The sequence below is a fragment of the Hordeum vulgare genome, chromosome 7H (genome assembly GCF_904849725.1).
Source record: "Hordeum vulgare subsp. vulgare chromosome 7H, MorexV3_pseudomolecules_assembly, whole genome shotgun sequence".
NCBI lineage: Eukaryota > Viridiplantae > Streptophyta > Magnoliopsida > Poales > Poaceae > Hordeum > Hordeum vulgare.
The window spans coordinates 571,902,101-571,915,665 of NC_058524.1; the positions used below are offsets into that span (position 1 = coordinate 571,902,101).

At 53.8% G+C, this 13,565-nt stretch overlaps 1 protein-coding gene across 1 annotated transcript; it reads right to left on the reverse strand.

Moving 5' to 3' along the window:
- Positions 1-955: 955 nt before the first annotated feature.
- LOC123407036 (probable xyloglucan endotransglucosylase/hydrolase protein 23) lies at positions 956-2,446 on the reverse strand. Its single transcript, XM_045100069.1, has 3 exons — positions 2,013-2,446; positions 1,726-1,919; positions 956-1,608 (listed from the first exon to the last, which is right to left on the reverse strand). The coding sequence occupies exons 1-3, from the start codon at positions 2,271-2,273 to the stop codon at positions 1,185-1,187; spliced, it is 879 nt and encodes a 292-aa protein (XP_044956004.1). The 5' UTR covers positions 2,274-2,446; the 3' UTR covers positions 956-1,184.
- Between the last annotated feature and the right edge of the window lie 11,119 nt (positions 2,447-13,565).

The following is a 13,565-nucleotide window of genomic DNA, read 5'->3' on the forward strand; positions in this document are numbered from 1 at the left end:
TATGAGAGAAAATGAAGGTAGTATTTATAAATTAAAAGGAAAATCTTTTTATATGATTTTTAATATTTTATAGGTAACATTTCATTTACACACGACACATACATTAATTGTTATTTTGGTATATACTATAAGGCCTCAGGTTATAGTTTCGCCCGGACCCCTCGAATCTCAGGACCGGCCCTCCAAGCAAGCAGCCAGCGTGATGGAGCATAGTGCGTACCCCATGTAAATAAAAGCCGGGTACACCCAATTATTCGTCTCCCTTGTCCGAGTTCATGAATTTGACAATATTGCAGGTGTCTTATTCTTGACTCTATCATTGCGCCACATACTGTCGTACAGCAATTAAGCTCCGTCATGGGTAGATCGGCGCCAGGGCAAGCAGAATCGTTATCATTTTCCCCGGAAGAACCATGCAAATACGTCGCACTCCAGTAGGTAGAAAAGTACAGTATGAAAATTATTTTACGAGCAGCTCTGGAAAAGGAAGCAGATGAAAGAAATCCATCAATCGTTTCCACCATGCATCCGTGAAAAGGCGCGTCATGGCAGCACTGTTCCAGGACGATGGAAAAGATAAGGCGTTCTCCTCCGAGACAAGAACAGAAGCCAACACTAGTAGCTTGTCAAATGCCATCAGCGTAGCGTTCTATGCCAACACGAGCGTTGGTTGGTCTCGTGCTGATCCGAACGCCGGGGCATCAATGATTTGAGGTGCCGATCCAGAATGGAACACGGAAGGGGATGAGATGAGAGCATGCAGATGCACGCAGCAAGCTTGGACCCCGAGTACCTGACGGACAATCACGAGCAGCGTAGTCGTAGGCCTATCAATATATGATTACCAGATGCTGGTCAAGGACTCAACACACAGTGAAGTGAACGTACGTACCACGAACGAATAATCCAACAAACAACAAGCTGTTGCAAAGCGGATCAGAGAAAAACAAACACATGAAGAACAGAACGAGATGAGACATATATTACACACGATCTGAACGTGACAAGGAGCAAACAGAAGAATCTACCACCCGCTCCATTTCACATTATCCCCCCTCACTGGTCCTTATTTATCATACAGTACAATACAGACGCCCCCATCTTCCCTATCCCCGGCCGTCTTCCTCCGGCGATCGACGTATACACGGACGGTCCAATGCTACCTTGCTTTTGATGGACGGGGACTACATGGAGCACTCGGCGGGGACGCCCTTGGCGACGCGCTTGGGGTCAGTGCAGTAGTTGTAGATCATGTAATTGCTCTGCACCCACCGCATCCGCTGCTGCAGCGTCAGGTCCAGCTCCTGGTTGTACCACTCGCCGGCCGCGCCGGAAGCGCCCGTGCCCGGGGCCGCTTCCGTGCCCATGCTGGCGCCGCAGCGCGGCCGGCCGCCCGCGGTCACCACGCACGCGTCGGCCTTGAAGCCACGGTAAGAGGCGGAGAACGGCGCGTGGGACCAGTCGGTCTTGACGCGGCCGCCCTGCGTGGCCCAGTCGTCGGCGTTCCAGAGGCTGGAGTAGAGCCGCATGGGCTGGTTCTTGGGGAACGCGATCCCCTTCCCCTCCAGGTTCTTGAAGTCCCTGATCGGCATGTCGTCCACCATGAAGCTGCATTGTTTACACCACCAACTCAGTCAGTCCATGTGTCGCAGAAGCCACAAATGGAAATGGCCAGCCTTCTTGAAAGGAAAACGAAGGTTTGGCAATGGCGATGGACCAGCTTACATGATGTGCTTTGGGTTCCAGAGGATGGAGTAGGTGTGGAAGTCGTTGGTGGGATCGAACCAGAGGCGGAACTGTTGCTCCCGTTGGCCCTGCCCCTGCGTGAACACGTTGGTGTGCAGCGTGTAGGGCTCGCCGGTGACGTTGCCCAGGAACTCGAAGTCGATCTCGTCGTGCGTCGGCCCCTGCGACGACAGCTGCACGTACATTCATACACACCAAACCGATCGAGTCAGGCAATCTTGTCAAGACCTCGAAGCAGGGGAATGAATGGATGTTGGGTCGCTTACGTAGTAGGCGGTTACGGTGCCGGCAGAGTTGCCGGGGACGAGCTTGAGCTGCATGTCGATCTTGCCGAAGAGGTACTCGTGCTTGGACTGGAACCCGGAGCCGGAGACCTTGTCCAGTCCCAGCGTCAGGAGCTGGCCGTTGTTGAGGATCTTGCCGCGCCCGTCACCCCAGGTAACGTCGAACTCCTTGTCGAAGCTCGCCGCCGCCAGGGCGCAAGAGGCGAGCAGGATCGAAAGCACCGACGCCCCCATGCGAGCCATGCGTTGCGTGCTCCCAAAAGTAGGCTCACTCGGTCTGAGAATGCTGGATGGAAACTTGTGTTTGTGTGAGTGGAATGAACGGGGCTCGAGGGGTTTATATAGGGTACAGGGTTTGGAGATGGAGAAGCGTGGCGTGCCGGATGGATGGATGGTTCTGCGCTCTGGCCCGAGAGGAGTGTAATGCGTGTGAGTTGGCGCCAGAGGAGAGCAGAGGAGAGGAGACAGAGCAGGCAGGACCGGGTCTGTAGCGGCCAATTTTCTGATGGAAATGGGGACACCCGACTGCCCCGACATGACGACGCCATGGGCTCTCACGTACAGCAAGAACCCATTAAGAATCGATCGAGACGTATAGCAAATTTATAGAGGCAATGCAACAGCTTTTGTTTATTTTACTTTTTTCTTTCAAAAAAATCCAATCTATTTATCTTCAATCACGGTAGTACAACGAAACTAGAAATAATAAAAATTACATCCGGATCTGAAGACCAACTAACAGCGACTACAAGCACTGAAGCGAGCCGAAGGCGCACCACTGTCATCGTCCCTCCCTCGTTGGAGCTGGGCAAACGTTGTTGTAGTAGACAGTCGAAAAGCCGTCGTACTAAAACCCCAAAGAAAGCATGAACTACTAGGAAAGCATTGTAAACATAGCACTATGCCGCAACAAGTTGGTCTGTAGACCATAAGTACAGGCATATGTACAAAAGTAGAAAAAATAGAGTTCATACCGGCTTTCCTTGTTGCATCTCTCCGTCGATCTTCGTCATTATTGCATCGTCACTTGCACGATCGAACATAAAAAGATATAATTAAGTGCAATTGCAACCATAGACGTGAGCTGAACTCTGCAAACAAAGCAAACTAAAGAGAGAAAGGAAATCTTTTTGGATTTTCCAAAGGTTAAATGAAAGCAAAAGAAAAGAGAGATCTTTTTGTTGTTTTTGCAAAGAAAGAACAAAGAAGAACCGGCAAAAACTCCGAAATGATTAAAAAGGAGCTCCACGAATTGTACGGTGCCTCGGCGCGTAGACTGATGTCCTGTTGTCCTCCCAAGAAGAAGGCTCCTTTTCCTCGGGAACAACCCCCTCCATGGGGTTGTGGAACTGCTGCTCGATCACGAACTCATCCAACTCAATCGCGGTGAAGGACCATCCGTTCATGTTAGTATAATCAAACAAAAGTGGTGCAGGTAGACGGATCTCGCGAGTAGTAATCTCGCCAAACCTCATTATATGAACAAGGTTACCAAACTCAGAAGCCCTAGTAACAAACTCATGCCTCTTTATAGCGGTAAGATCAAAGCTTACGAATGGAAAAGGCGCGTCATCCGAGCATACACTGTGCTCGAGATGCTCAAGGATAAGCGTGGCATAGATGCCACCTGTCGGTGAATACTCACAACATATGCCATAGGTAGGCTAAAGTCGGTGAGAACCAAAGGGACAAAGGTGGACGCTGGGAACGAGGTTGGTACATGCATGGGACGCACGATGTACCCAGGTTCAGGGCTCTCTGTAGACATAATACCCCTAATCCTGCTTGTGTGTTTGATGTATGGGAACATAGTACAATGTTGCTCCTGGAGCTGTGTTGGGAGGAGGAAGAGGGGAGCAGCCGGCTCGTCTCTACCTCGCTCTATGTTGGTTGGTGAGTGTGTAGTGTTGAATGACTGGCAAGTGATCGGCCCCCTTGCATGGGGGCGGCCGAGGGGTTTTATAGGCGAACCCGCCGACCTACAATATGGATAAAAGGTACATGCGTGGGACCCGGCTGGCTGCTTCGCCGGCTGGCCAGGGGCCCACAAGGGTCTTGTCTTGTCGACGAGGGGCCCGCCGGCTGCATGGTCTCGATTGCTGGTGGGACCCACCGGCTGGCCAATGGGGCTCCCGCGTAAGGTTGACGCTGAGCACGCGTTGTACGTCGAGCGTCGCCCCGCGAGATTCTTCATGGGCAGGCAGTACGACCGCCTCCACTGTTCCCCACGCCGAGTGCAGTAATGAAGTGGGAGTGTGACGGTCCGACATCATGCTAGGTGATGGATTAGAGCCGGGGTAGGTCAGCGGCGTGGCCGCCGACGCTCGTACCTGTCGGGCGCCCCGATCCAGTACCTTTGCTAACGCGTAGCTACCTTTAATCGTGAGGTCCTTTCCTGAGCTACGATCTGATGTGACTGCTGATCCTCGGCCGGCTAGCCTGCTTGGTTAGCCGGCTTGCGGGTGGCTGCCTCCTCCCCGGTCCGGCTGGCGGGACCAGGCCGGCTCTAAAGGGGAGGCTGCCTGCATTCTAGCCGGCACGGGCTGCCTGGCCGGCCAGAAAGGTGGCCGCCTCGTCTTCCAGCCGACAGGTGATGCCTAGTCGGTCAGAAGACTTGGGCCTTGGGAATCTCCATATCTTCATGTCCGTTGGGCCGGAAATGAAGGAGCAGGCTTGATGAGCCTACCCCAGGGTTATCCCCCCAACAGTAGTCCCCGAAGCTGGCGAGGTCTACCGCCTGCGGGCGGGCGGCCTCACCGGCTTGTTGTCTTGTCTTGATACTTTGGCGGCTGTTTGTGGCGAAGGGCGCCGGCTTTGGAGCCGGATAGCTTCGAAGCGAGAACTCCACGTGCCAGGCCCTGCCTGGCGTAATGATGTCGATTACTGCTTGACGGGACCGGGCCTGGGCCCTGGGTCCCGCCACGACGCCCCCTCGGCCTCCGCGCGGGAGATCTTGTGCGGATTTACTTTGCAACGGTTGGGCTTAGGGGGGCGTTACCGCTCGTAATACACGGAATTAATGGGGCCCGGCGCGCATCGTATCCCCTCCCCATGATGCTTCGTGGGGGTTTAAATGGGACGCGAGGGTTTCGAGGAGGCCATTCGCTCCCTCTTCTTGCCCTGCTCCGTGCTTTCTTCCTCCTTGCGTCCTGAGAAGAAGAGCTCGCGCCCTTCGTCTCCTTCTTTTCGCCGCCGAGACCTCCGCCGACCGCTTCGAGCTCTTGTCACCCGCAACCATGGCCGGTGGATCTTCTTTGAGGAAGTCGTCGGCGCAGCAGGCGTCCTTGCAGGGGGCCTGGCTGAGCAGCGATGTCGACGAGGAGCTCATCGATGCGCTCCGCCATCATCGACTGCTGCCCCCGGCCTCCCAAGTGTCGGTGGTGGTCTTCGCCGAGCACTTCTACCGGGGTTTCGGGCTCCCGGCTAGCTCTTTCTTCGCCGAGTGGCTCCAGTTTTTCGGCCCGCAGCCGCATCATTTGGCGTCGAACGCCATACTGCAGCTGGCTGCCATCGTGGTCCTGTGCGAGGGCTTCGTGGGAATCGAGCCTCGCGTCGATCTGTGGCGCAACCTGTTCTTCTTTAAGCAGCAATCCATCGCCATGGAGAAATCAGAGGTGGAGAAGCTCAAGGGGCCGCGCCCCATGACGCCGTGCGGGGCCGCGTTGGTGCATCACCGCCCGAAGTCCGGCTTCCCCCAGATGCCTTTGCAAGACTCCATCAAGCATTGGCAGAAGGGGTTATTCTACGTGAGGAGCACCGACCCGGCCCAGGACACCCTCAACATGCCCTCGTTCGCCATCGCCCCTCCGATGCGGCAGAACTGGGACGCGAAGACCCCCAAGCCGCATCCTGAGGTGGCGCCTATTCGCGCCCACCTCGATGTCTTGAGGGAGAGCGGCCTCCTCGACCGCGACCTTCTCTCCACCATGGTGCTCCGCCGGATTCTACCTCTACATAGGCGGCCACATCTGGTCTGCCAGATGAGCGGCCGGCTTGACCCATGCCGGCTGTCCATCAAGAGGTTCACCCCGGGTGGTGTGGCGCGAAGGGTGAACCTGATCTCCATCGCCCGCATGGATGAGGGCGGGGAATGGACATGGGGGATGGCCCCGTTCAACCGGGCTCATCTGCCTCCGATGGTAGCCTTACTCCCTTCTTTTCTGTCGTTTTGTTTTGAAGCCGGTGGCGTTTTCTGAGCCTGGTTGAATTCCTTTCTTGTAGATGTTCAAGACCCTGCAGGGGTCCCTCCGTCCGCCTGCTCCTGACGTGGAGGCGTCTGGCGCCTCCGAGATGGAGGACGAGGATGCGATGGAGCCCCGCTCAGACTCCTCCGCCGGCTCGGGAGATCCCCTGGAATCGGAAGGGACCGAGCCGTCTGGTGAGTACCCGCACACGCCCTAGCAGACTGGACGGACGACGATGAGGAAGCCTCATTCTGCTCTGATGCAGCCTTCGAGGGAGACTCCGACGAGGTGGAGGAGGTCACCGGCCCACTACCGTCGCGCGGCCGGCGTCAAGGTGGCGGAGCGACCGTTGCTGACGAGGCAGCCGGGAAGAAGGGCAAGGGTGCCGCAACTTCTCGGACGGCTTCTAAGCGACCGGCGCCGGGTCCTCCTGCCGGGCAGCGAGCAGACGGCGCGAAGAGGCGCCGTGGCGGTGGCCAGAGGCAGGTTCCGGTAGTTGCAGGGTATGGTTTCCTCCTCTTCTCCCTTCCATATTTTGAGATGAACTTTGTTCCTGAGAAGCTTGGCTTGACAGGGAGGCGGAGGATGCGGATGAAGACACGCCTCCGCAGCCGAGGGGGTCGGCTGGGCAGAAGTGATGCTGCCGATAGGGAGCTCGAGGTAGAATCCAAGCGCCCGTGGGACACGGCCGTAGGGAAGACCGCCGTGGGTCAGCCTTGCCCCAGCCGGGTCGAGAGGCTGGCAGAGAAGCGTGCGAAGGCTAGACAGGACCCCTCCGCACATGCCTGTGTGGAGGAGCCAACTAGCGAGGCCGCCTCTAGGCCGGCCCCGAGGATCGAAGGGGCCCAGCCGTCTAAGCCGGCAGCCCCGGAGCAGGTGGACCTGGAGACGATCCCGGTTTCTCCCCGGGTCGAAGCAGCTCCTGACACGCTGGCGCTGGATCTGACCGCGCCGGACGTGGCCCCTGATGTCCCAGGGGCGACCATGGGTGCGTCGGACGCGGCTCATCCCCCTCCCGCGGAGGAGGTAGCGCCGGCTGGGACGGCGCCCGAGCCCGCCGTCGAGCCGGCACCAGGAGCCGGCGCCATCATCGTCCCCCAGCGGGGCCCTGTTGCACCAAGGGCAGGGGGCCGGCTTGGGAGCCGGCCCATGAAGTCATGGCGGGCGGCGAACGCGGCCCGCCTATGAATGCCCGCCGGCACCATTCTCCCCGGCGTGCCGGAGCTGGTGACGCTGTTTGACAGCGGCCGGTCGAAGGTGGAGCAGGCGGCCCGCGTGGTATGCGGCGAGATGGAACGCCTGGAAGCCCGCACCCACGTAGGCCTTGCTTTTTTTGGTTTTTTTTTGCGCGTTTTTCTCTTCTCTTGATGTCAGTGGGGGTGCGACAGCGCACCCACTGGGTGTAGCCCGTGAGAATCGGGCGGGTTAATTGCCAACCGGTCCGAATCTCTTGGAGGCCTTTTTCTCTGCATATTTTTCTTTAGTGGAGGCGCGCAAGCGCACCCACTGGTTGTAGCCCCCCAGAATCGGGCTGGTTATGCTTTTAACCAGGTCGAATCTTAATCATGTTCCCTTTCTCTCCCCTTTGGCACGCGCTTTACGATGCTTAGGTACAGGCGTACAACGAGCTTCGGGACCAGCACCTGGGGGCTGATAGCCAGATCGCCGAGCTTGAAGTCCGGCTGGGCGAGGCTGCCGCGGAGTGTGATGCCCTTCGCGGAGCCGGCGACCGGCTCCAAGAGCAGCTGGACCTTCTTCAGGCGAAGAAGAAGGAGCTCGAGGCGGCCGGCCGCGCCGAGTTGGAGCGGCTGCAGGCCACACTCCAGGAGAAGGAGGCCTCCTACTCTGCCGACGTGGACCGCCTCGCGTCCATTCATCTTGAGGAGGAGAACCTCAAGGACGCCGCCTTGAGGGCGAAGGACGAAGCCCTTACCCAGAAGCAAGCGCAGCTGGCTAAGGCAATGGAGTCCGCTACGACCCTCCAGGAGGAAATCGCCCGCCTCACTCATGCGAGTGAGGTGCGGGAGCGCAAGGTCCTCGAGGTCTTTCATGAGACTGACGGCGCCTTCCAGCGTGGGTCTTTCTTCCTTGTTTTGTGTTTGGTCTTTTGGCCGTCTCCTCCTCTTGTTGTGTTCTTACGTCCCGGTTGTCTTTACCCCAGATCTCTTCTCTGAGACCCAGGTCGCAGCCGACACCGCCGTTGAGGTGTTCCGTGAGGAGCGCCACGTGGCCGGGCAGGAGGTGGATACTACCTCCGGCTAGAGCGTAGAGGAGATCGGGGTGGGCCTTCGGGCCCGCCTGCACGTCCTGTGCAAGTCTATGACTCGGCTCTAGGTTGCAGGTTCGTCGATGGTGGCGGCCCTGTGGCCGGAGGGTGTGGAGCCGACGACCATGAGCCGGCTTGCCCGCTGGCTCGCAGCGGGTGGAGAGCGCCTGGACAGGTGGCGTGCCTCCGCAGCATGGTCTGGGGCTTATATGGCCCTGCGCTTGGCCAAGTCATGGTATTGCAACCTGAACTTGGGCAAGCTGGCTGCCCAGCGCGACGGCTCAAAGGCGGAGCTGCAAGGCATGGAGGAGGAGCTCCGGGTGAGAGCCAGCGCCGTCGCCGAGTATGCAGCCTGGGATGACTTCGTCTTGGAGCGGGGTGAAGACGGTGGTGTGATCGCTGAAGATCTGCACGACCTTCAGCCCTATGACGCCGACGACAGCTCTGACGAGGCGGTTCGGGCTGCGGAATCTGCAGCCGCCTCCAGCGGTCGGGCGTATGCTGACTCCGGGATCAGCGGAGCCGGGGGCCGCAATGGGGGAGACGACACATCCACCTCAGGAGGAGCCGGAGGCGGCGATGCTACCACATCAGGAGCAGCGGCCGAGAGGACCTCTGAGGCCGATGTCCCGTAACTAGCGTCCTTTTGTGTTTTTGGTTCTACCCCCGGAGGGATGTAACGAACGTGGGCCGTGGGCCAATGCTTTTCATGAATGTATATATTCAGCATTATATCCGTCACCAAGCGTGTTGTCTTATGATCTTGTCTTTTGATTCCTGGTTGACTTCTCTTATCCGAAGCCATCAAGACGTAAAAAACAAGACATAAGCCAATCAGAGGCCGGCTTGAATGAACCAACTCGAGCCGGTCGTCACTAGTATAGCCGGGCTGTGCATGTATTCGACCTGACCCGGCGTCACATCGTGAACCGAGCGACCAGAGCCAGCCCGCAGGTTCAAGCGAAGGACCGGGAATCAGCCGGTACACTATGTGCCCGACTACAAGGATTGACCGTCCGAGCGGCTAGCGAGCCCCCGAGCTTGTTTAAAGCTAGCAAGGGGCCGCGCTGCGTAGCCTCCGAGCTTGATTAAGCCAGCAAGAGGTGGTACGCGGTGTAGCCCGTACACTGAGTGAAAACTCTTTTAGCAAGAGAAAGCATGGAGCCTGGTTTTTTCCATCATATTTGTTGTTCCCGGCAGTCAGAGGTCGTCCTGAGTCTTGAATGAGATCGTATATACGATCGAGCCAGCCCGAGCCGGCCGTCCCAAGTATAGCCGGACTTTGCATGTATTCGACCTTACCTGGCGTCATATCGTGAACCGAGCGACCGGAGTTAGTGAAAGTGCGTTATATCGACTAGAGGGGGGGTGAATAGGAGATTTTTAGAATTTCATCACTGCGGAAATTCCTTTTGAGGAAATTCCTCACTGATGACTAACTTACAGCGGAAACAGTTAAGGATCAGTCGTGCAATCGTTCAAGACAGCAGTATTGCAGAGTGAAGATTATGAAAACAAATTGCACAGTAAGCAGGCACGCAGAATACAGATGATGATTAACTCAAGTGAAGAATTTGGGGTTGAGGAAATTCAGAGAAAGTTTTCAGCAAATTCTTCAAACAGTCACAATGAATGTCATCAACACATAATACAGAGAATGTAAAGAGTTGAGGAATTAGAACCCGATTCTTGGTGAAGACTGTTGTTGATGACCCAGTTCCAACTGTTGTGACAGTTGTACATCTGGTTTGGAGCGGCTTGGTATTGAAACCAAAGGACACCCAGTCCCGGGACACACAGTCCCTACCGTATTCTCCTTGAGCTAAAGACACACAGTCCTCGCCCAACACTCGTGGTAAGTCTTCAGGGCAGACTTCCAAACCCTCACAAACTCGGTCACCCGGCGATCCACAATTGACTGCTGGATTGCTCTAGACCATGACGCCTAACCGTCTGGAGGATGCACAGTCCTCAAAGGTAAAAGGCTTCAGTCCCACACAGGAACAACTTCTTCAGTGATGCTCAATCACTAGTTTTGGTTTGTGGTTTCTATGGGTGGTGGATTTCCTCACTGATGATTTACTCTCGAAAGCTCTGAGGAATTTGGGTTGCTCTTATGACAAGTGTCAGTTTCTAACGGAGCAGCCAACCAGCTAGTGGTTGTGGGGGGCGGCTATTTATAGCCTGGGAGCATCCCGACATGATTCGACATTAATGCCCTTAAATAATATGACCGTTGGAGTGGATAAGACCAGTGACTTGGCGTGGCTATCGAAACGGTTGGGACTCTCAACTGTGAGAGTCCTCATGTCACTCATATTCCTCACTTGAGGCTTTTGGTAGTATTTGGCTTGGGTTGAGCATCATGAGGAAATTCATTCCATAGCGTTACTTTGACCCCCTTTAACAGTACGGTGTTCCTATTCATCAAATGCGAAGAAAGTAAAACAGAAAACGTAAATCTTCATGCTTCAATTTCTTCAGAACGATTTTCTTCAGGAACCACCGATCTTCTCAATATCAATATCTTCATGAGGAATATCAATTTCATCGCAAATTCTTCGCGATTCATTTCTTCAGCTTCAGACCAATTTCTTCAACTGAAGACATATATTTTTAGGGGTCGATATTCTTCAAATATCTCAAACTCCTCAATGACTTATAGATCCTGTGTATACTTATAAACACATTAGATACTTAACCTATAAGTCTTGAAACCACCAAAATCACTAAGGGGCACTAGATGCACTTACAATCTCCCCCTTTTTGGTGGTTGATGACAATTAGGTTAAGTCTTCAACAGGGATCAAAAATATGAAGTGTAAATACTCATTTGAGGAATTTGAAAACAAGATTCACAGAGACTCCCCCTGAAGATGTGCATACCTTGAGGATTTTGCTTTTATAGCATATGCACATTGATGATTTATATCATGGAGATCTCCCCCTGAATCTTGTAAATCGTGCATACATATAACATATTATATGAAGAAAATGAGGATGCATGATGGCAAATGGTATCTGACGAATTTCAGCATGCGTGCATTAAAACTTGAGGAATAAGCATGCGAAGAAAAACGTTCAAAAGCGTCACAGTACCATCGGGCTTAAGTTACAACTCATTACATAAAAACTTCAGAAGAGCCAAGAGTTTGTAACTTAAATATAGTTCATAAGCCCCAAAAATAAATCCCGTTTGAAGACTAACTCTCAAGTTTCTCCCCCTTTGTCATCAAGTGACAAAAAGGGACAAACTGAGGACTAACGCCCGTGAAGACTTCATTTCTTGGCGGTTGATGAAGATCCTTGGCGCTTCTTGGGTGTAGTCTTCTTCCTTGGGCCTGTTGCGGTGTCGAGCTATTCCTCATCAGATTCGGCAGTGCGGAAGGACGAGAAGGAGCTGTCTTCAAGATCTGGCACAGGAATGGGCCTGAACTTCTTCTTGGGAGGCCACGACCAGTCAAAGTCTTGCTCAAAGTTCAATTCTTCAAGCTCAGTCTGGGTCTTCAGATGTGCAAGGGTAGCCCAGGTGCGATCAAAAACCTCATGCAGATAGTGATGATTAAGCTTCACACTGTTCTGTGTCTCAGTGAGGGTTTTCATAATGGCACCAAACTGGCGTTTGACCCATTTGTGGTTGTGATCGACCTTCTGATGAAGACTGAGAAGAAGCTCTCTGGTGTTTAGCACGCGAGGAGGAACTGGGCTTGGTGGACGAGTCTCAGTATCGTCCCATGAGGAATATGCATCTGGCTCTTTAAATTGACCATCAAGAGGCCTGCTTCCTTCATCAATTACAAACTTTCCTTTTCCCTCAATGGGCTCGAAAGTCTTCTTGTTGACCCGGATAGGAGGCATATAACCAACATGGTTCTGGAAATCTGCGTGAAAGTTGATGCATGTCCTTGTCCTGAGGAATCTCATGATCCATGGTGCATAAATTTTGTGATCATATGGGCACATTGCATTGTCAGCCAAAGTCCTCAAGAAGAAATCATGGATATTCATGGGGATACCGTGAATTATGTTGAAGAGGATATTCTTCATGAGGCCGACGACATCTTCGTCATCATCATGGCCTTTGATTGGCGCTAGCACACTGCAGAGAATGCGGTAGACAGACCGGGGTGTGTACTTGAGCTCATGGATGAGGAATGTGGTTCTTGAGGGTTTTCCTGCAGCCAAAGGCTTCATGAGGACTTCCATCATTCCATTTGGCAGCTCACGCTCACCATAAAGCTTCACTGCCCCTTCTGAAGGAATTGGTACGGGCAGTTCTCTGAGGAGTTCAGACGCTGGAGCCTTGTAGTGAGTATTTTGGGTCATCCAGTCGAACACCCAAGTGTTGATGTCATCAGCATTGCCCGAGATGTGCAGAGTTGAATAGAACTGAAGAATTAGCTCACTATTCCAATCTGATATGTTGGAGCACATAGGGAGCAAACCTGCATCATGTAGTACACTGAGGACTGGTTCCATGCAGGGAATCTCTTCAAGTTCATCATGAGGAATGTGCCTGTGCTGGAATATCTTGTTGCGGCCACAGAGCACAGAAGCATAGTAGTTCATCTGAGTCCTTGTCCAAAACTTCAGATGCCTCATTTGAGGCTTGTCATAAGGATTCTCGCCGATGAAATACATGCGTTCCTCAAAGAAATTCTCTTTCTAAAACTTTGGCCGCTTTGAGAATGGCAGGCGCTGAACTGGATTGAGATTGTGCTGAGGAATGGGAGGGGAAACAACCATGGCAGTCTCTGGGTTGAGCACAATGAATTCATTGTCAGGGGCGGGAACATTTTCTTCAGCAGTTTCCTCAGGTTGAGGAATTTCTTGTTCTGGCTGAGCATCAGGCTGAGGAATTTCTTGTTCCTTCTCAGCTTGAGGAGTTTGGTCAGCCTGTTCAGTGGGAGGAGCCTGCTCAAACTGGTCATTTTCTTCAGCTTGATTTTCATCAGCTGACTTTGTGGCAGAAGCAGATTCATCAGCTGCTGCAGCTGAAGCTTCAGTAGACTCTTTCTGAGGAATATGAGGTTGAGGACTATCATCAATTTGTATTTCCTCATCAGTATGCTCCTCAGAGGCAGC